The 22,054-nt window shown below is 39.5% G+C and overlaps 3 protein-coding genes and 1 long non-coding RNA gene across 5 annotated transcripts; 2 read left to right on the forward strand and 2 right to left on the reverse strand.

Moving 5' to 3' along the window:
- Window positions 1–1,922: 1,922 nt before the first annotated feature.
- Window positions 1,923–9,100, reverse strand: LOC145490148 (NADH-cytochrome b5 reductase 3-like). The gene is made up of 9 exons (XM_081469258.1): window positions 9,000–9,100; window positions 8,642–8,794; window positions 7,508–7,580; window positions 7,311–7,417; window positions 6,570–6,699; window positions 3,636–3,719; window positions 3,331–3,416; window positions 2,793–2,889; window positions 1,923–2,313 (listed from the first exon to the last, which is right to left on the reverse strand). The coding sequence occupies exons 1-9, from the start codon at window positions 9,015–9,017 to the stop codon at window positions 2,141–2,143; spliced, it is 921 nt and encodes a 306-aa protein (XP_081325384.1). The 5' UTR covers window positions 9,018–9,100; the 3' UTR covers window positions 1,923–2,140.
- A 37-nt stretch (window positions 9,101–9,137) lies between these two features.
- On the forward strand, window positions 9,138–15,898 carry LOC145490149 (myotrophin-like). 2 transcript variants are annotated; one of them, XM_081469261.1, is made up of 5 exons: window positions 9,138–9,307; window positions 13,413–13,526; window positions 13,877–13,960; window positions 14,778–14,877; window positions 15,622–15,898. In XM_081469261.1, the coding sequence occupies exons 1-4, from the start codon at window positions 9,236–9,238 to the stop codon at window positions 14,862–14,864; spliced, it is 357 nt and encodes a 118-aa protein (XP_081325387.1). In that variant the 5' UTR covers window positions 9,138–9,235; the 3' UTR covers window positions 14,865–14,877; window positions 15,622–15,898. The 2 variants fall into 2 exon arrangements, with proteins under 2 accessions (XP_081325387.1, XP_081325386.1); XM_081469260.1 differs by lacking the exons at window positions 14,778–14,877; window positions 15,622–15,898 and having other exon boundaries at window positions 13,877–14,364.
- A 1,428-nt stretch (window positions 15,899–17,326) lies between these two features.
- Window positions 17,327–18,466, reverse strand: LOC145490151 (uncharacterized). Its single transcript, XR_014049668.1, has 2 exons — window positions 17,876–18,466; window positions 17,327–17,779 (listed from the first exon to the last, which is right to left on the reverse strand). It is a non-coding gene; the product is annotated as an uncharacterized LOC145490151 (long non-coding RNA).
- Window positions 18,467–21,815, forward strand: LOC145490150 (myotrophin homolog). Its single transcript, XM_081469262.1, has 4 exons — window positions 18,467–19,212; window positions 19,790–19,903; window positions 21,147–21,230; window positions 21,708–21,815. The coding sequence occupies exons 1-4, from the start codon at window positions 19,135–19,137 to the stop codon at window positions 21,813–21,815; spliced, it is 384 nt and encodes a 127-aa protein (XP_081325388.1). The 5' UTR covers window positions 18,467–19,134.
- The last annotated feature ends 239 nt before the right edge of the window (window positions 21,816–22,054 follow it).

A 22,054-nucleotide genomic window follows, 5' to 3' on the forward strand; every position in this document is an offset into this window, starting at 1 on the left:
TATACGGTGGAACCTCGATTTAACGAACCTCTATTTAACGAGGTTTCACTGTACCATGATGGAACCTCGAATTTCATTATCCTTTGATCCAGTTTTTAATAAACTTTGTTAATTGATGGTTCAGTCCATATTGTAAGACACTTATTTCAAAACTCAAACATTCTAATAATCAGATAAACTACCTATTATCGATCATCTGATTCGAAATTCACTGGGGACTCAATAATCACACGACTAGACTAATTACTTCCATGATGTTCACGGAGAACCTTGTTTAGTTCAGTCTTTATTGACTTCTTTCAATTTGGTTATCTATACTTCCTAATTACCTGCTAACTACAGCTCTCTACCAGGCCATCATAATCACTTCACTTCCGTAACGTAACCGAGACGAACGAAGCCGACTGACCGCGGCGAGGCCTAAGAACTAGAAAACTATGTTATGCTGTAATCTAAAAATGAAATCCCATTTCTTCCTTAGTACACCAACTGAAACCTTTTTGCCTAAAGCAGGTATATTAGAAATTGCAAAAAAAAAATAGCAACACTAACGAACAAAACCCATTTACACAATGTCTTCTTCACAATATATACATCGTATATAGCAATAGCACTGAGACTATCAGAATTCTTCAGTTTTTAGTTAATATTTGTCCTTAATTTATATCAGTAATTTTAATTTCTAATTACTGTCACTGAGTTTGGGGATTTTAATGTTACTTAAAGACAGTCCCCGAGTTGGTGATTTTATTTCTTCTCAGCGCCTGTCCACTCACAAAATGTTTTAACAACAGGCGGGGTGAATGAAGAGCGTGGTAGAATGTGAAAACAAAGAAAGCCTGTGCTAAGTTATTAGAGCGACCTGCACCGTTACACTGTAACAAGGTTCTTTAAAAGACGAAACAACAGGTAAACAACACAAAAAAATGGCCCTAGCCCTAAGTAAAAAAAAAAGGTGTAAATTAATAAGAACGAATTAAAATAGCAGTTTTAAAGAGGTGCAGGTCAACTGAGGTTGTTATCAGTGAGTAACATTGTCAGTGAACAGACATATTGATTATCGGCAAAAGCTGACGCAGCGTCATGGAATCGCATTACGGACATTTAGCCTCACGAAGGCGTCGCTGAGAGCAACGTCGTTTTAAAAACACAACGTGTATTTCACCTCGTAATCTTGTAATTATCAACATCTATTCAGTGCATCTATCGGTTTCAGCCTATATTCTCCAAATGAAAGTACATTTCAAATAGCAACGTGAAAAATTTCCTGTGATAGTTAACGTTCTTGGACAGGCAGAATTGGTGATTTGACGTTGTTGTTTTACAAAGAATCACAAAGAAATGTACCAAGATTTACAATGCACATGCAGACGGAGCCATTGTACTGCTCATTAAAAGGACTGTGTCACGGCTGAGTTAAACCTATTTCGTTAAGGCCCGTCCACACTACATCGGCAGAATTTGAAAACGGAGGTTTCACTCTGTTTTCCGTCCACACTAGGCCGGAGGAATTTAAAAACGCAACAATCGCCGGTCATTTTGGATTTGTGTTTGAGGAAAACTTGGGGAGGAAAATCACGTGATTATCGTGACGCCATCGTTTTCGAAAAGCCCTGTTTTCAAAAGGTTTCCGTCCACGCAAAAACGAAAACCCGGCGTTTTCAAATCCCTTCGGTTGGAAGAGCGTTCCGTTCGAAAAGCTCCGTTTTCGTGACGGATTAGTGTGAACGGTAGGCCTAACCGTAGAAGTAACGTTGCGTTTTCAAATTTCTCCGGCCTAGTGTGGATGCTGCCTCTACATTTTGCCAAATACTCGACATGAAACTTAATTGACGTTAGCGAAGAAATAGCTTCCATGGATCTAAATGACAAAACCTTAGCCTCCTTAGGATACCATGTCGGCAACAGTAAAGGAGAATATTGCCTTCATGGTTTCCGAAAATTCCCCACTCTTGACCCTGTAGTCATGTCCAGGTACAAATAACCCAAAGAGGCTAAGATGAACGGGGGACCGACTTAACAATTGCTCTCGCTATAGTTTTAAATGTATGACTAACACCTGGTAGTTAGAAAACTACTTTTGTACTAGGTTACTTATAAAACAATCATGATACTGACATTCTTGTCATATCGCCTGGCTTTAAAATGGGAAGTACATGTCAGGGGTATAACCGAGTTTCTCTAAGTTAGGAATACAAGCATAGTTGATCATAGGAGGGGGTCCACACATCAGTATCTGGGTGTCAGGTCCGGGGGGTGGCATGTGTTCCTTGAGCATGACCTCATTAATAAATCCAGAGCTATAAGGCCAGCCTAGGAATTGAAAAACAAAGAATACATTACAGAACATAATGGCATGACAGATATGGTTTTGAATGGCTCATAACAGTCGTTGTACACTTGTAATTCTAAAAGTTGAGGAAAAAAAGAACACTCCATAGGGAACCACTTATTAACTTGTTCTCCCCCCTCCCCCTACTGAATGTCGAGTCGAGAGGCTACCATTTAAACAGTAACTGCTGACTGTGTCACTCTGCACATATACCCCACTTAGGGAGTTTCTCACACAGCAAAGATTTAGATTGCGATTTAGATTAACAACTAAAGAGACAAACAAACTGAAAGGAGTTTTGCAGGTTTCCAGGTTTCCACAACAGAAGTACAACAAATAACATTGGAGAGGTAGCCTGTGTCACAGTAACCCTCCCAGAGTCCCACACAGACTATGGAGTGGACAAAAAGAAATGGTAACAAAAACGAAAACATGAACAAGGTATAAAATGTCTCCATACCTTCAGGTGGCCTGTCAAGCGTGTACCAAAGCTTAAAATTCTCACATTCCTTAGCCAGCTCTTCTAATTCAGGTCGTATCAAGATGTCTTTTTCTGTCTACAACCCAAGAAAACACCATATTTGATTCACAAGATATTTCCATTAAGATCACCGGGCTGAAGTTAACTAATGGAAAACCAAAGTTGTGTGGAGCACACAATGGCCTGAAGGTTAGCATGCCAGACTCTGCTGTGAAGAGAGATTCCGTACAACCCTAGTGTGCTTCTACATTAATTAGATCTAATAGATCTAATTATGTTCACAGTGTACAAGGCAACTCAGATTTAGAGGAAAGAATTGCTGTTGGTTCATCATGGTCATAATTTGACTAAGGAATATCTCACACAACCAAGTGCTCTTGGTTATGGAAACATATGAGCATGGCTGAAGCCCGTTCTCCAATTTTATGACTCAAAATGTAGACCCCCTGTGGTCAGACCCCTAGAGCTTGACAGTTTCAACTCTATGCCCACTTTTTTTAATGCCAAAAGACTTTACCTGATTAGCAAAAAGAAGAGTTAGGTTGGTTTTATCCTCGCTGTCTTTAATCACAGCACTGATGATCTGTAGCATAGGAGTTATGCCTGTAAAACAAGGAAAAATGAAAACTGATTAGAAATTTATTCTAATCAAAATCACATGATAATTGGTTATTGAGCGTTTAATAAATATGCACCGCAAGACTGTAGTCCCTTACATTTTTGAACAGTCACCATGCCACATCCTCTTGTGCATTTGATTTTTGCACACACTCGTATCCTGCCTTTATAAATAAAGATGTGATACTGTCATTACTTCCTTACCAGTTCCTCCCGCAATCAAGCCAACATTCTTAGCTGTTCTGAACTGTACAGGTTCCTTTGCATTCTCCTTGATTCCAAATTTTCCTGCAGAGAGAGAAACATTATCAATTTACAGCCAATATTATTGGGCATCAGTTTGTTTCAAAGGCGCAAGTGAGGGTAACAAATGGTAAAGCCGAGACCTGCTGAAACACCACGGCCCCTTATTGAAAATCAAAGACTGTGACTCCAAGACAGAAATGTGACAGTTCATGACAATTTTAAACTACAGTTGAACTTACATGTCTAATGAACACTTCTTGAAGACAAACTTTGAAGACACTTAGTCAAGGTTCCACCCACATACAAGGTGAAACTGGTAAAGTCTGCATATAAGCCAACTGGCCAATCAACACAATGTCGCTGGCCAGGGCTTGAACCTGGGCTGCTCGATCAAGAAACGAGTGCACTAACCATGAGGCCACCACAACTCCCACTACCCACATACAAACACTACATTTTCAATCTCCCATAGCTTAACACCTGTCCTAAGCAAACTAAATAAATAAATAAATAAATAGTCTTTATTGTTCAAAGGATAAAATTACATATCTTATGTTACATTTAAAAATAACAATGTTAATGGGCTACAATATGTCTGTAAATAAGATAGATATTCAAGTCCAAAGGGTATCCGCCTACAAAACATTCAACTATACTTCAGGGCTCGAAGTTAACTTTTTGGTCGACTTGCAAAGTTTTGCTAGTAAGATTTTTTTTCCACCAGCAAATTCTTTCCCTTTGAAATGTCATGGACCATATCTGACATAAAGATTAGAATTGTTATTTTGCACAGTCTATTAATGAGCTGAATAGTTAAAAAAAATAGGTATTAAATATTTGGTCTCCTTTGTCGTTGTCCTGACAACCACCACACCTATCTACTGCAGCTCTGGGGCGATAATCAGCCTGTTTTCTTGGGCCCTCAATTTTCACTCTCATCAGCATGTCCATGGTATTAGTACCCAAAGCACAATGCCAGTCTGACTTCACTCTCTTCATTGTGGAAAATCCTCGTTCACAAGAAGCATTTGCTGTGCTATCTCTGTTCGATCCTGACTTCAAACTCTTGCTCTTCTTTGGCCTGAGGTCTTCGCTCGTGTTAGAGGTCGAGAGCCCCAAGGGCCTTTTGAAGAAAGAAGTTAATTTTGACATATGTAATGAAAACGATAGCTCCAAAACCACGAGGAACAACAACAACACGCTAATGTCCAGGTGTGGCACAGAGCCTTGGTGTAATACTGCTGGCCAGTGGCTAACAAAATTAGGTGCTCTTCTCAGCTCAGGGTCCACTGTTTTATTTGTCTCAGAAGTCGTCCGTACATTCCTTCTTATGTTCAAATAGCTTTTTAACCGCGCGGCCATGGGCCGAGCGCGGTTCATGTTCTACCCTTGGTTTATTTTTTTTTATATTTTTTTTGTCGGAGACCAGACGCAGATCTCCACTCGGCCAACTTTGAATTACGCAATCTGTAATGTTTACTCGCCAAACCTTGTTTCTTCAGGGTCAACAAAAATCTCAGATTACAAAATCACGCCGAACCTACACGTTGCAAAAAAAATCTCTTCAAAACCCTGACATCGAAGCGATATATCACTTTAGCGTTAATAGCTACCACACATCGGCAGAAGGTAAATCTACTCCTTAACAATCCAGCTTTATCGTGTTAAAATTTCAGCGAAATTGAACAAAACCAGAATTAATTACAATTTTTTGTGACCTCACTCCCCAGACTTGACCTAACAAAGGAAGCCACGGTCGCCCATAGCAACCGAAAAATGTGAACATAACCAAGCCGACGTTTCGGCCAAAAAACTCCAGAATTATCGCCTGAGAGCTTAAACTTGAATGGGAACATCTTTTTCGAACTTTTTTCAACTGATTTAGACGAAAGACTGGCCTCGGCGGGCTACAAAAAAGACCAAGAGAAAAAACAGAACAAGACAGCAGAACAAACCAATAATATTTCATCGCGTGGCTTTCGGCACGAAAACGAAAATACAGCTTACTTCTGGATAAATTCAGCCTTAGAAGCCAGCAACTGGTCCCAAATTACTTTCTGTATCCTTACAAATGTCCTGATTTCCATCTCCGAAAGATTTTGCCCCAATTTTGAGCAAATAAACATTTCGCCGTGACGACCGCCATTACGGTGGCTTGCATACTAAATTAGCTAACTTAACAAAATTCTCCCGAGGGGGGGATATGACAAATTTGGTGAGAATCAAAAGTAACGCCAATTTTCTGTCACGTTTTCAATCTGTGGTCACTGGAGGGACCAAAATCGATACATCGGTCGGGATAGGGTTTTTTTATATGACTTGTGTGACTACTTTGCTGGCCCTTTACTCGTGGAAAACACCAATTAAATTTAATAATGACTTTTAAGAAAGAAAGCTGTTGTTAATAGTGTTATTATTGTGTCGTTCATATCGTTCATGCCCATACATATCCCGAAGAAAGTTCTAGATTAAGACCATTACGTCATCGGAGATTTGTCAACGGCTACCACTGGTGGTGCAATAATACAGTTTGTGTTGATCAAGTGATGTGATGTCTACAGTAAGAAAAGAATCATCAATGACTGCTTTGGAATGTGCACTGCGTTCCGACGGTAGTGCTAAGCGAACCGTTAAATTTTTAAAGCGCGGTTATAAGATCTAACAGATCTTCTTGTTCCAAATGTTTGGGAGACATGTATGATTCTAACTCGCAAACGTTTGCTAGTGGATATTTTTCTCACTTGCAGATTGTCAAAATGACTCACATTTTGTAAATTTGCAAGTGTTAATTTTGAGCCCTGTACTTAAGTCTGGAAACTGTTGTTACATGCCATTGATGTAAGATCATTTTCTCCACAACAATAGCAAACAAGAACCAAGAGAAAAACTTACCCCTTCCCAAGTAAGTCAACTTTCCAGAGGGTCCTCTGATATCAACAGTGTCGCCTATGCTTAGAGTATCCAGGTACTGAGACATTTTGCCACCACCAGGATACTTAGGGTGTACATTCTTAAAGTAAACCTAGAACAAATGGTTTAGAATGTTTAGTCTGATGTGTCTCGATGAAAGCTGGGGCAGTGCAATTGAGGCAAAATTGTTAGACCCAAAAATGTCCAATTTGGTTAAAAACGGCCCCCCAAAAAGTCTATCAGCTCAGAACAGAGCTCCAAATGTAAGCCCCTTTAAATTTCACTACAAAAAATCTGGGAGTAGCTTTGTCATTTGCATATAGTTTACATCTGAATAAAAAAATTGCAAACACAATAATTATTATTGTTTGACATAAAAATGTGTGGTCCCAGAAAATATACATAACCACCCCAAGGACAGCTATTGGAAATTCCAGGAGCAAGGGTAGTCTCAAAAGTCAATTTTTTTAAAGTAGAGTATGAACCAAAACTGGAATTCCCAGAGGGAACCACATATCTGTATGATTTGTTTAATTTTTAACATATTTCAAAGCAAGCATGGTCTTCGAAATAAGTTCTTCATGACAAATGGATAATAAGTCATTTTGGTAATTAGTCATGATATCCAATCACAATTTATTTCCAGCAATAAAGTATGAAAATAAGAATAACGGTCACAAGAATGTCTAAAGGACAAAGACATATCCCACATATGTTACTGACCTTAATTACTAGCTCAAAATATCCAACCTCATCATCAGATGTTACCGGTGTGTACGGCCTGATCACAAGACTGCCATCAATTTTGGCACTGAGGTACATGTGGTTTCCTTTAAAAATTGAATAACCTATTATCACCTCAGAGAAGGTTAAATGATTATCAATAATTAAAAATTAAAATACTTGTACTCAACACATACCCACAGGGAGTCCAAGTATGTGCTCTGGTGATTGCAGTTCAAATCGGAACCTCCTGGTATCATGGCTTACAATCTAGAGTTATATAAGACATTTATGTTTTACAATTCCACCTAATTATAATGATTGTTGTAATCAAATTGTAATCAGTTTTTTACACACACACACATGCAGGATAGAGGCACTGGCTTTCCGTCACATAAAAAATAGAACATGCTGTGAGAATCACTCCCTCCCCCCTCTCTTCACCCCCCAGATTGGATGCTACCCTCTCGCCTTTTGTCAGTGCCCCCTATCAAAATGCCAGTTGTCATATTTATTCACCTGGATGAGGAAGAGAGCAGGGGAGCACTGAGATAAAATAATGTGTTTATCAAGAGCAGAAAAGAGAATGATTAATCAGGAGGAAACAGATGGAAAAGAAAGAGAAGAGCACAATTTAAAGCAAGGAGATTTAATTTCTGAACCTCCTGTCTTCCAACACACCCCACAAAACACAACACAGGGACACTGGTCATGACTAAAGCTGGACTGTCTAAATTAAGAGTCTAACAATAATGTACTTCCTCATCGACATTCACTACTCTAATTTCCCAACTCTCTGTGCCTTTTTTATAGCAAAATATTGCATTGTGTTCCCTTAGTATCTCACAGGTGATCCCACACCTTGGGAATCTAACTTGCATCCTATCTTTCCATCCCCCTTATAGACTTCCCACCCCCTCTAAACACTTCGCTCTCCACATAGACTTCCCACCCCCTATAAATGCTCCACACCCTTCCCCCCAGGATTCCACTTCCATGTCCCTGTTTCACCTGGATTGTATAACTAAACAAGCTTATTCACACAAGGACACCGACCTATAAAAATTGAAATGTAAGAGATTGCAAATTTTACCTCTTCCTCACCCCAAAAAGTTTTGAAAAATAGAGTCTTGCCGATTCAAAGACAAAAACACATCAAATATCCAAAACGTTCCCTCCAAAATGGGCCAAAACACATGTAAGGGTGAAAATATGTACTTTAAGCGCCCTATTTCATATGCGGGAGATTTGGTGCCCCTTACGGGAGACCGGGAGATTCTTTCTGCAACCAGGATACTCCGAGATAATCCAGGAGACCACAGTGTACTAACCTTTTTGTCAATGAGTTTGAATGGAATCTTTTTCTGAGGATCTAATGCAACTGGCCTCTTTTTGCTGCCTTTTGCTTGCGATTTGAGAAAATACGTCACCAAGCCAAATCCTACAGTAACAATGACGACACCAAGAGCAACAAACACAGGTTTCTAGATATAAAATATAAACAGAAAACAGGCCATGACCTGCATCAAATGCTATGATTTCTACTGCAAAAATCAGTTTCAATTGAGAGCTTTAAGCTTAATTATTGTAGAAACAGAGCCAAAGAAATATGTTGTTAAATAAAAGCAGCCCTTCTTGAAAAAGGTAGAAGAATAGACTATCCTAGGTTCTTTTAGCGACACTCCTTACCGTAAATGGGTCGTCCATGATTTGAAAGTTACGTAAAGGGCAATCTTTGCACCCTTTACAGATACACACCTCAATTTGCAAAGAAGAATTCTTTTTATAAGAACCCGCGAATTGTCCCTTTGATGAGTGGCAAAGGCTTATGGGTAGCCAGCCTCATTCGGCGCTCGGACACGAAGATTAGCTGCGAGAAAAGATAAGTGTTATTTAGAAGGACTTTTTCACGTTTCTCGTCCATTATGAGAGAGGAATTAGTGTGGGCCTGCAAGAATGGAGATCTGGATCAAGTCAAAGCTATCGTTGGAAAACCGGTGAGGATTTTGTGTTGTCTTTATAGAATAAGCTTAGTACTTTGTTATGGGGTGTGTGTGTCTGCTGTCCAAGTGCGTGTGGTCTCGCACGAAAATAGCTCGTTGGTAAATTCTTAGTTTGAGAATAAAAGTATAGGACGCAAAAATGAGCTTCTAAAAGATCGAAAGATTGTCATCTCCGATTATTCCTTCGATCCAAGCCGTGCAAGCGCAAAACAAGCCAAAGAAATCAAGTGGTGACTTACTTTTCTTTTTTGGCATGCGCAGGTTAGGTTCCTTGCTAGATTAAAACTTTAAGCTTTTTGCCGTGTTGTTCGTCTCGTATTTCGTACAACTTGTTGAAAAATTATGGCAGTAAGTTTCGATTTGTCGTAAGGCGAACAATTGATTCAATGCAGACATTACATTGCAGCTGGCCCATAATTTAATAGTCACGATTGTAGGATAACTTTTCTGAGTGCCTTCTTCCGATCTGAGTTTCAGTTTTGCAATGTTTCAGCTTACATCTCGTTTATTTTCTAGTCGCTGATCATAAGTTGTTTTTTAAGCTAATTTTCTTGAATTGGAATTTTTTTCGTAGTACAGCTATAAGCTGTAATGTTTTACTTTTCCACGTAAGATAGTCGCGCAGTCAAGAAACCTAATATCTGACCTTTCCAAGAATAGAATAAAGTAAGCTATAAAAGAACTCTAGTCTGGTTATGGTTCACTTGGTGTAAAATTTTCAGTATTGTCTTCAATTATCATGATCTCAATGCAGTAAGAATACGTATTAAGATTAATTTGTGCTGCTATTGTATGATGAATTTAGCTGGAAATTATAAAGATCAAAAAAAACTTCACTTAATTCTTCTTGGAATGACATCTTGGAAGAACACAGCAGAGTGCAGTTCCAGGAAATGTTCACATGACACCTATCAAGGAAGGTGCTTGGAAATTTGGAGATGAGAGGGTTTTCAAATTTTAACATCTGAACTGACTTTTTTCCTAAATTATCTTGAACATTTTGTGTCCTACCCAGATATGCCAACCTTTCACTCTCCTACTTAGACTCATATATAGTAAAACCCAGTTATGTTTCAGTCTTAAACTCTGTGGATATACAGGAAATGTGTATGTATACAATTCAACTCAATTCAATTTTGATTTAAACTCTCGCAAACATTTATTTTACAGAGGTGTCAGAAAAAAATAGAATGTACTTTAACATATACAAATTACACATAGAAGGAAGGTGCAGTGGCCTCATTGTCAATGTGCTTGACTCCGGGGCAAGCAGTCGGGGCTCTGGCCAGGGACATTGTGTTGTGTTCTTGGGCAAGACACTTTACTCTCACAGTGCCTCTCTCCACCCAGGTGTACAAATGGGTGCCAGCAAATATAACACTGGGGGGTAACCCTGTGATGGACTAGTATCCCATCCAGGGGAGAGTAGAAACACTCCTGGTTGCTTCATGCTACTGAAACCGGAATGAGCTTCGGCCTGATGAGCCACTTGGCTCGTATGCAGACTTAACCTTACCTTACATATAGATGATGATAAATAACATTAATGAAATAATTTACAATTGTGATTAAAAAATAAAGCATTAAAGAGAGAAAAAAAAAGGAGATAAAGGAAGACAAAAAGTTTTAATTCAAGGTTGATTGTGTTTTTTTTTTTTTTTTTCATAATAAAGTTATTTTATTATGTTTGCTTATACTTTACAATACTGTTGCTGTTACTTTACACTAAAACAGTACAATAAAGGGTACATACACTACTTACAATACGGCAGAGCTATTAACACTACTTACAGTACAAGACAGCTTCTTTGCCCAACTTACTATAGAGAATCGATTTTGAACAATTTTTAGAGGAACATTACATTATGTAACAGCAAAATTGTGACAAATTTCTAAATTGCATATCCTTAATTAATCTATAGTAGCAATTAATCTAGAGATATAACACACTTTTCTAATACCTTTTAAAAGCATTAACAGGACAGAAAATGCAAAGAAGCATCATAAAAGAGAACCAGAAGCTTGATTTTCTATTCTTAACTTGTAATTTACTTTTGTAGTAAATTCAACCCAGTCAAGATTCCTTTCATTTACCTTGTGATAATGTAGATAATAGTTAACAAATAATAAACAGAAATTCAGTTTCCTAAGATTGTTATTATCCTTCCCACACGGCATACCAAATAATAATTTGTAGTTTGCTGGGGATATAGAGGTATTATGCATCTCATTGAACTAGTTCAACAAGCAATTCCAAAAAGAAGTTGTTGTACTACAGTTTTGAAATGTATGAAGAACTGAGTCAGGCTCACCACAGTAGAAACATATATTGTTGTCTTTAATTCCATAGAGAGTAAGTTCTTTCTTCGTAGCAACAATGCGATGGATTAGCTTAAAGTAAAATTCTCTAAGTTGATTCTCTTTGCAAATAACCTTCACTCTTGATTGTGTTGTGACTGTACACGTCAACAGCTCGTTGGAATCGGGTATTTTTCCTGACAGCTGGAAAGAGGCCGTGGTCATAGCACTGTTAAAGAAACAGGGACTCGAATCTCTCTTCAAGAACTTGCGTCCTGTAAGCAACTTGGCTTATATTTCCAAGCTCACTGAGCGTGCAGTATTCAATCAGACATACAACCACCTTGTCCGGTTCAGTCTCTATCTGCTATTACAATCGGCATATCGCCAGTATCACAGTACGGAGACAGCGTTGGTCAAAGTTGCTAATGATATTCTATTGAATATGAACTCGCAGCGTGTTACACTACTTGTCCTCTTAGACTTAAGCGCTGCTTTTGACACCGTGGACCACGCAACTTTGCTAAAACGCATGACCACTGATTTTGGTATAGGCGGGAAGGCTTTAGAGTGGTTCTCGTCATATTTGTTGGGACGTAACCAGCGTGTTTTGTTTGAGGGGGTTACATCTGATAGCTTTGATCGGCGTTTTGGTGGCCCACAAGGCAGCTGTCTCGGCCCGCTTCTGTTTGTGGTTTACGCCTCCAAGCTCTTTGAGATAGTACAAGTCCACCTGCTGAATGCGCACTGCTTCGCTGACGACACGCAATTTTACTTGTCTTTTAATCCTAACAGTCCTATAGATCAAGTGAAGGCATTGGAAGCCATGGAGCGATGCATTATTGACTTACGTAAATGGATGTACTGGGACAAATTAAAGATCAACGATGATAAGACTGAATTTCTTGTTATCGGATCGAGACAACAGTTGCTGAAAATTAATCACAGTTCAGTCCGTGTTGGCATGATCGATTTTAAGCCTGTTAAGGTAGTGCGTAATCTAGGTGCCTGGTTTGACTCGCATTTTTCTATGTCGACCCATATTTCTAAGTCTTGTAGTGCGGCATTTTTCTGGTTACATAATATCAAGAGAATAAGCCACTTTCTGCCTAGGGATAAATTAGAAATGGTATTGCATGCCTTCGTCACAAGTAGAATTGATTATTGTAATGGACTTCTCTATGGACTACCGGACTGTGAAATAGCTAAATTGCAAAGAGTACAAAACGCTGCAGCTAGGCTGCTTATGTCATGTAAAAAGTATGACCATATTACGCCCATTTTGATAAATTTACACTGGTTACCAGTAAGATATAGAATTAATTTTAAAATTTCATTACTTACTTTCAAAGCCCTCTATGGCATGGCACCTAGTTACATCATTGATTTAATTCATATTAAGACTATTACACGCTATTCGCTGCGCTCTACTGAAGGTGTTTTATTAAAGCATCCTTCGGGGAGAATGAAAAAGTCATTTGGTGACAGATCCTTCAGTGTGGCTGTGCCCACTCTGTGGAACGCTCTTCCTGTTAGCCTCCGCATGATCAAATGTATTTCCACTTTTAAGTCAAATCTTAAAACTTATCTTTTTAAATTAGCTTTTAATATTTCTTAAATATGTATATATAAATAAATGATGTAGTGTTTTTTATTATTTTTAAATTTTATTGTAGATTTTTAATACTTGTATAGTTTTAGGTTATTTATTGTTGTAATGCGCTTTTGATCACCTGGTATGTTAAAAAGCGTACTATAAATCAATAAATTATTAATTATTATTATCATCCTTGCTTTTTAGGGTTTTGATATAAATGCAGAGCTGCTAGGTGGAAGAAATGGCCTTCACTTTGCTGCAGATTATGGACAAAAGGATGTAATTGAGTTTCTTCTTTCAAAAGGAGCAGATATCAATGTAAGTTTCCTTTGCTACACTGTACAGTTCATTCACATGACCTTCGTGATCTTCATACCCTTAACAAACTTGTTTCTTATGGGGTGAACTGTATCAGCTGCAGGCAAGTTCACCAATAACATCAAGGGTGCATCAAACACACTCAGCCATACGTGTACCAGCTGTTATGTGTTATGGCCCTCATTGACAGCCCTGTGTTGGCTGCCCTGACCTGGTTTTACAGTTGGAACTGGTTCATAATGTGTGCTTGGTTGTTTCCAACCTCTCTGGTATTAATCTGCACTCTGGAAATCCCCATTCCATTACTGAACTTAATAACTTTATTATACATTTTCTCTCAATCAATCTAGCGTCCTGACAAATATGGAATAACTCCTTTACTGGCAAGCATTTTTGAAAGTAAAACAGAGTGTGTCAAGTTGTTGCTTCAAAAGGTAATAAGCCCTTTGAACAATCTGGGCACATGGTACGGAATTAATTATGCCGGGACGCACAGTGAGACTTTCAAAACAAAGGAAAGTCGGGCGGGACTGGTACGAGTTCCTTTGTTTTAGAAATCCCACTGTGTAACCTGCGTCCGAGCATAATTAATTCCATACCATGTGACTGGTCATGCAAAGGACTTATTCTATAGATGTATGACATCTACTTATCTTATCTCAGCTTTTTCTTTTTTTGGAAGGAGAGATGCATGGAGGTGCAGTCACTTTCCCAGCCAATAACAAATGATTTGTGTAGCTATGCTTTACTTAAATTTTTATGTAGTACAACATCAATCCAGCAGAGTTTTCTCCAGGATGCCATTAATTAGCCCCTTTTGCCCCTTCCCCCTCCCCCCCCCCCCACGCCCATTTATTTCAGTTAAGAGGTGGATAAGTAAATGAGTAAAATGAGATAAATGATGAAAACAGAGAATAATGATAGTCAGCCCACATGCACTTGTGTTTAAGCCTACCCTCCCCCCATTCCCCCTCCCCCTCATCCCCCTCCCCCAGGAAATCACATAAATTTCGTGATTATTGTGACACCAATGTTTTCATAAAGCTCCATTTTCAAAATGATTTCAGTCCATACTAAGACAAAAAGCTGGCGTTTTCAAATTTCTCCAGTTTGATGAGCTTTTTTGTAAAGCGCTACTTTCATGCCGGATAAGTGTGGACGTTATGCCTAACCATAGAAATAAAGCTGCATTTTTGTTTGCCTGTGCTGTGCTCTGATAACACATTATGATGTGATGTGTAACTCTTTTAGGGTGCAAGGAAAGATGGCAAGGCTCCAGATGGTAGTTCCTATTTTGAATGTGCTGAAACAGATGACATTAAAAGTCTTCTGAAATAGATTACCCATAAAGGTATGTCTTGCAGATAGTCACAGTTTAAGCACCTTGAAAAGTTTAGCCTAAATGTTTCAAGTTTGTTGTTTGTAATCTGTCTCAATCTTCTACATACTTGACCATCCTTGTTCCTTTATGGCTTATTATTATCTCTTTGGTGTTTCTCTATCTTACTAAACTACTATTTTCCAGTTTCCTTTGATGTAGAAGTAATTTTGTAATGCTGCTCAAAATGAGCTCTTTTGACAGAACTATCAGACTATTCTGTACTGAGTACAGAATGATAAAGATCAGTGAAATTATGTGTTTCAGATAATTTAATGAAACAGCTGATGTTTCAAACATTAGCCCTTCCTTGCTGTGTACCTCGCAGTACCACACAAACCCTGCTTGATGAATGCTTGCATTTTTTGCCACCATCAATCTTCCTGAGCAGACCACTCAGTGTGATAATTTCAAAGGGTTCAAAAGGTCACCTCTGAGAGTTGCGATTGGCAGATTTCAATTCATTTTGTGTGTTCAGTTTCCAAGGCTCGCTGATTATTGAAAGGTAAAGCACTTGAAACATTTACTTAAGGATGCCACATTTTGACCTTCTGTAAAGGGGGCACCCCCCTTTACATGAATAAAGTGTTGGCCAACAAATGAAGCTGCTTTGATTTTGGAAAAGGGGCAATAAGATTTAATTTAATCAGTGCATGTAAACAGTAGGGGACACTTCCTGCATGGAGACTTGAATTTTTCTTACTTCTTTTCCAACAGAATTGACGACTGGAACAAGAATCTGTAGTGACGTCAATAATTCCCCTTGGTGCTGCCAAAACGGGGATCCTATATGTTACCCTAGTCATTGATAATAGATTGGCGCTTTTTGTACAAAGATAAAGAGAAACAGAGGAAAAAAGGAAACAGTGTCATGTAAAATTTAATTCGTTTTAGGAATTTAATTTCATGTGTTTTACTACTAAGGAATTTTGAATCCATAATAAACTTTGATGGATGATATTAAACGCTAGAAGCGAACTGTTAAGTTTCTGAACCAGTTGTGTCTCATTTTGTGTGTGTCACTAGTTTGTAAGTGGGTTTATATTCATGTTGACTATTTGCTACTCTTGTCATGAGTTTTCATTTTGCAATGTTTAGTTTATTTCTTAGCATATGTGGGAGGCACAGGGGCTTCATGGCTAGTGCACTCGCCTCGGATTGAGCGGTCCGGGCTCAAGCCCTGGCAGGGACATTGTGTTGTGTTATTGGGGAAGATTCTTTACTCTCGCAGTGCCTCTCTCCACCCAGGTGTATAAATGGGTACCGGCGAATTTAATGCTGGGGGTAACCCTGTGATGTACAAGCATCCCATCCAGTGAGGAGGAGAAATACTCCTGGTCGTTTCGTGCTAGTGAACCGGAGATAAGGCTGGCCTGATATGTCATATGGCTCGTATGCAGACTATACCTTAGCATACGTAAGAAGTTTTTGCAAGATAAAGAAGTTCGCTTCAAGTTGTGTTTGAAAATACCTTGAGCTAGGATGTCTCGGTTTTTCAGAAAACCTCTTCCCTAAAATGATACATAATCAATACACAAATTATTTTCCAGGCAATTATCAATGTCAATTTCTAAATGTCAATGTGTTAAAAAAGCAGCTTTACAGGATCAGAAGTTTGAAATCTGAAACTTTCCGACATCACTTGAAAACGATCTTATACCTTCTATGATAAAAAGCTGACGGTGTAGTAATTGTATTGCCAGTGCGATGTAATCTGGATCAAGAAGTTTGGTATCGAGCAATAGTTGGGGCCATCGTACTTTGTTCATCTTGAGCTGCACATGTTACTCTCACAGTTCCTTCCCACCCCCGTCCCCTATTAATATAAATGACACTTGAACAGTGAGTTGAGGCAAGTTTAGGTCCGAAATAAGATACGGATTTCGGAGGTCGGGTCAAACAAAGCGTGTGAAAACGAGTCATTTTTCGCTATGCCATAAGATGAGAGTGGCGAGCAGTACAGAACAACCTTACGTGATGTCCTTTTATGGGAAGTCATGCAATACTCCTTGTTTGCGTGATGACTTAAATAATGGCTGCGTAGGAGACCACGATGTGTTAGTACTTGGGGCATCTGAAATCCTCCTCATACTCGTATGGGAACACTGAGGAACTCATGAGTTCCTATAGTGGTGTTCACACGATAGGACTCAGTTCGGGGCTCATCCCTACATCAAGAACCTGCAACCAGTTTCCTTTTGTGAACACAAGGCTTTATCCCGGTTCTCATCAGAAAACCGTAAGGCTTTCATCCCTGTTTCCTGTTCTCGCTTCAAGTTTTCTTTTACGAACCCTACAAAGGATTCTTCCCCAGTGATGAAGCCGATCTGCAGCAAGGCTATAAAGCCGTGAGAACAGGGGGGAATGGAACCCAGTGTCTTTTGTTGTTGTTGTTGTTGTTGTTTTTTTGTTTGATGGGAGGTTGATAGGAGGCTGAGTTCCAGCAAGGCCAAAACAGTTCCTCCGAAAGAAAGTTTCGAGGGCCAAGCGATTAATAGGGGTCGATTAGTCAAATTAAATAAAGTTTTTAACCTGTGGCACATTCAAGAGCAATTTCATTGAATTAAAAAAAAAAAAACGTTTAAAGAGTTAGACATAACAGACAGAAACTCAATAGATCAGGGGTCCATTGGTCATTTCGTATTCGTGGGGTGAGCTTAGCTGAATTGAACTTTCTTTTTGCATAGTACTGTAAGTAATTTTCCCAAACAAGGGATTGTTATTGGTGTATATCATATTTTGATCTGACTTGCTTATCTGTTAGCAAATGATTTGTAGGTGACATGTAAAAATTAACACCGGATCTTGCTTAAATTTAATAAGACACATGTTTTAAAGCCGCTTCCTACACGATTTTGAAGGGCATTTGGCATATCTTTCGTTTCGTCAGATTTACGCAGTGATAAAGTGTGTGCTGATTATTTTTTCAGGGTCTGATTTCACACATTACACGGCATGTTCTCAGACGCGCCAGAAAAACAAGTTCAGTCTGCTCTCGGTCCTGAACGAAACACAACCAAAGTTGTCCAGAATCGTGCTTTTTTAGCGAGTTTTTATTACACTCTCAAGTGTGGCTGGGAAACTGAGTTTAAAGAGAGAGATTAGTAGACCAATTTCGATGTATTAAAATTCAGCCTAACACAAGGGCCTCGGCACGAGGCTCTGGGGAATAAACCCACAAACTCTGTAGTTATTCCCCAGAGCCTTGTACTGAGGTCTATTGTTTTAGGCTGAATTTTAATTTAAAGCATCAATTTGATCAGTTGCAAATTTTAAACCTTCGTATCTCTAAAACAGAACAGCCTACAGTCTTGAGACAGCATGAACAGCAACAAGAGGGACGTGATGGAAGACACACTGAAAACTGAGCCTAAATGTTTGAAGTTTTTCCGTGGCTCATAACGCGTATCAGTCTTCACCACTATGAATTGCGGCCATCATGTTCTGATTTGGTTTACAGGGCGTAAAATTCCTTTTTTTGGCATTTTTCTAGCTTAATAGGCAGCCATTTTAAGGCCGTCTTTTATTTAAGAGTAATTTGTATATCGCAAAAGATTCAGTATGACGGAGCTCTCCTTAATTGGATAGCTCCTTAGTTGGTCTTAGTTCACTGTTTTATTATTTTGAAGTTGTATAATCAAAGTTTTCAAGCTCCACCTTAATGCAGTCTCGCCCATGCAATATTTAAGATATCTGGACTTCTAAGTAAAATATCTAAAAGTTATGTTACCTAATTGGGCTCGACAGACTGTTTTCCCAACTGCACGGTGTGATGACGTCACAAAAGAAACAGTTGAGCGACGCGACGCTGGATTAAGCTACCTGGGAACCACCCTGTGCTCATTAAGAAGCCTTCTAATGATCTTCAGTCGGCACCTTGTCACTGACGAACACACTTGGTTCATCTCCACAACGTACAAATTCGATTCATCGCAGCGAATGGTGCCTCTGTGTATTCAATCCTCTATGATATTTATTTGTTTACACACGCGGTAACAAAACTCATTAATCTCCAATCCGCCATTAACAGAAAACAAAACGGTTTACACTGTGATGTTTTATCTTGGTATTCAATCAAAACTGAATGGCTGAGTGCCCTCCGTGGCATGCATGACCTGTGCTTAAAGAATTTAATAAATATCCCTTTATATATCTGTTAGTTAGTTCGCCGACTTCCGACGGTGCCCGGTAGATTTCTTCGACGTTTTTGAACAATTTTTCAGTAGCACCATGAGCGCTAGTGAACAGTTTATTCAGGCGATCCAAACTGGGGATTTGGTCTATGTAGAGAAGCATCTTAGAAGACCGGTAAGAACTCTATCTGTTGTCTGAATTGTGAGAATCAAAAACTCAAGTTAAGAATGGATGCAGCGTGGTTGTCACTGCTCTCATTGGCGCTTGACTCTGTTCGCCAATGCTCTCGTGTAAGGGATGTTTGACGCTTAAAACTTTACTGGGTCAATTCATTTGGAGTCCACGAGTGCAACAAGACAATCCAAGAACTCGCAGGAACGAAAAGTCATTGAAAATTGACTGAAAATATTTCTGCAGTTGCATAATGTTGCAACTTGGCCCAAGTATTGTATGGCATAAAATCTGTTGATCTATCAAGTAAGACGATAGCTGTTTACAATATTTGTTACGGTAATGAATACAGATTTTCATTTGGTGCCATTGAAGGGGCGGGGGGCATCCTAAGCAAAATTGATTTGTCGCAGTTGTTGAGGTGATTATTAATATAATTATGCAACCTCTTACTCTCAATTTGTTCACAGAATAGGGTTTAATGACCCCTACCCATCCCCTCTCCTGACCTCCTTTCCCACCCTTTCCCCACCCCCCGGCATTTGAATCTGTAACAACTGTACGCATTGCCGTTTTACAGGGAACTGAAATTAACGCCGAGGTGAGACACGGACGCAATGCTCTCCACTACGCCGCAGATGCAGGAAAGGTTCCAATCGTTAGATTTCTGTTGGAAAATATGGCCATCATAGACGTAAGGGATTGTTTTTCCTTTCTTTCTTTTTGTTTACTTTTGCGTGTGTAAATGAAACCACATACGTAATGGTACTATAATGCCTGATTACAATCTGCTCATCACAGACGACTTTACAGTTTGGCCTGCGTTAGTAGCGGGCTTTGCCGGGTCTGTGTGAAGCTGTAAAAAACCGATTATGGGTTCTTCACGAATAATTGCTCGGGTCATGGTGAGTCGAGTTGATCTGAAGAGCTGTTATGAAATTAATTCCGTTAACAACAGACCACCCCTCGAAGGTCCTCAAAGACACTACCTTGATAAATAAAGCAGAACAGTCTTCTTGTGTTTTTTTGTTTGTCTAAACCAGTAATCCTTGAGAACGATTCGTTTGACCTTGAAGGAAGTTAATCGTGATAAATATCGCGAGAAAAACCTGTTCTACTGGAAAACGCCTGATTCAGTTGAGCCACTAATCTTCTTTGGGTGTGTTTTGCTCTTAAATCCTCTCAGTGATTCTTTTGCCGGCCGACTCATCCATAAGATGTCACAATTGCTCGGCTTTAAATCAAGGAATACCTCAAAAAATATGTTCCTAAGTTGTAAAAGCTCAGAGAGACGATGGTACTACGCTTGACATTGACATTTCAACCATTTCATGGATTTGGACTGATTATCATACCGCATCACACAAAAGCTTTGGCCGCCATTTTTCTCCTCGCTTCAACGATGCGATATGCCATAACATGGCAAACGGTCATTGCATTATTTCAAAGGTGTCACGTGATGTTATCCTTACGGACCCCCTTTATTACCTTAAACTATCTAATAACAATATCCTGTTTTTGTTCTAAATTCCATTCATCAATGTAGCTACTGTATCGTGTGAGCTACCTGATAATCTTAAGCATAGATAACTGCGTTAAGGGTGTTCGGTGGGCTTCGAGTTCTAACCAGAGGAGGGCTTGTTGAGCAGTGGGCGTGCGCTGCTAACCGAGGGGGCTTTTAGCCACGATTTTACGATATTGTTTCAGGCTTGGTTGTTTCTGTTTTTGCCTAAATTTCTGTACCTAATCATCCGTTCCTTCTTCGCCTAACTTCCTTTTGTGTTGTGTTGTGTTACCTAGCCTGCCAAGGGGAGGGAGAAGTTGTACTGGTTACCTACTAGCTAGGAGAATGAGGTCGACTGCGCGGCCACATGGTCTCGTCTATCAAACACTGTACTTTCCATTCGCTTCACACGTGATTCCTTCTTCTGTTCTAGTACCAGGATGAAGATGGCATGACTCCATTGATGGCAGCGGTTGACAAAGACCATCTCGCTACTGTAGCTTTCCTCTTGAAAGAAGTAAGTGAGCCTAACAGATCGTCTGTACCAATTTATCTTTCTCCTCCGCGGACGTTTGAACGTTCGCCAGTGTAGAAATCTGCTGTGCGAGGTCTGTGCAGGCGCGAGGTCGAATGGACCTGGTGACGTATACGTAGCCCTGGGCCTGCACTCGCATCGCTCAGCGGATTCTCCCCACCCGGAAAACTCCCTCTGAGCCTCTGCAGCGGAGAGAGCCGAGTTATAGTCCTGAGTGAAGAGGTATTTTGAGAGTAACGTTTCTAGCCCTTGACTTTCAGCACAATGACCATAGGAAGGTCTCCAACCCAGGCCGCTCAATCAAGAGTGTTGGGCACTAACCATTAGGCCACAGCGTTCCCAGCAAGCCTGGTGACTAGTCGAGAGAAGTTGCTTTGTTTGTGACACGACACGAGGATAAATAATAACTGAAGATAATCTGGATACAAACTTACTATTTTCCCTCTCCTTTGTCAACAGGGCGCTGACCCACACGTAACAGACGAAACGGGCAAAACTGTTTTTGATATCGCAAAAGATAAGAACCTGACAAAGATCGAAGAGCTTTTAAGCCAGTACAAGAAATAGACTCGTCTTCTGTTGACGTGTCCTTTCCTTGAATGCATGTTGTCCTTTTATCAATAATTTGAAGTCCCGCCTGCTTCCCTTTTTCTTTGTTGGTCTTACGTTGTTAAAATGTGCTCTGGGGAAACTGAAGCAACCAAACATCTCTTATGTTCGTCTCAAAGTAAGGTATTCTAATAACTTTCTCTCTGTTGGTTTTCAAATTGACAAAGCACTGAAAAAATAGAATACATCGTAAAAAT

Source organism: Orbicella franksi, chromosome 6 (genome assembly GCF_964199315.1).
Source record: "Orbicella franksi chromosome 6, jaOrbFran1.1, whole genome shotgun sequence".
NCBI classification, from domain to species: domain Eukaryota; kingdom Metazoa; phylum Cnidaria; class Anthozoa; order Scleractinia; family Merulinidae; genus Orbicella; species Orbicella franksi.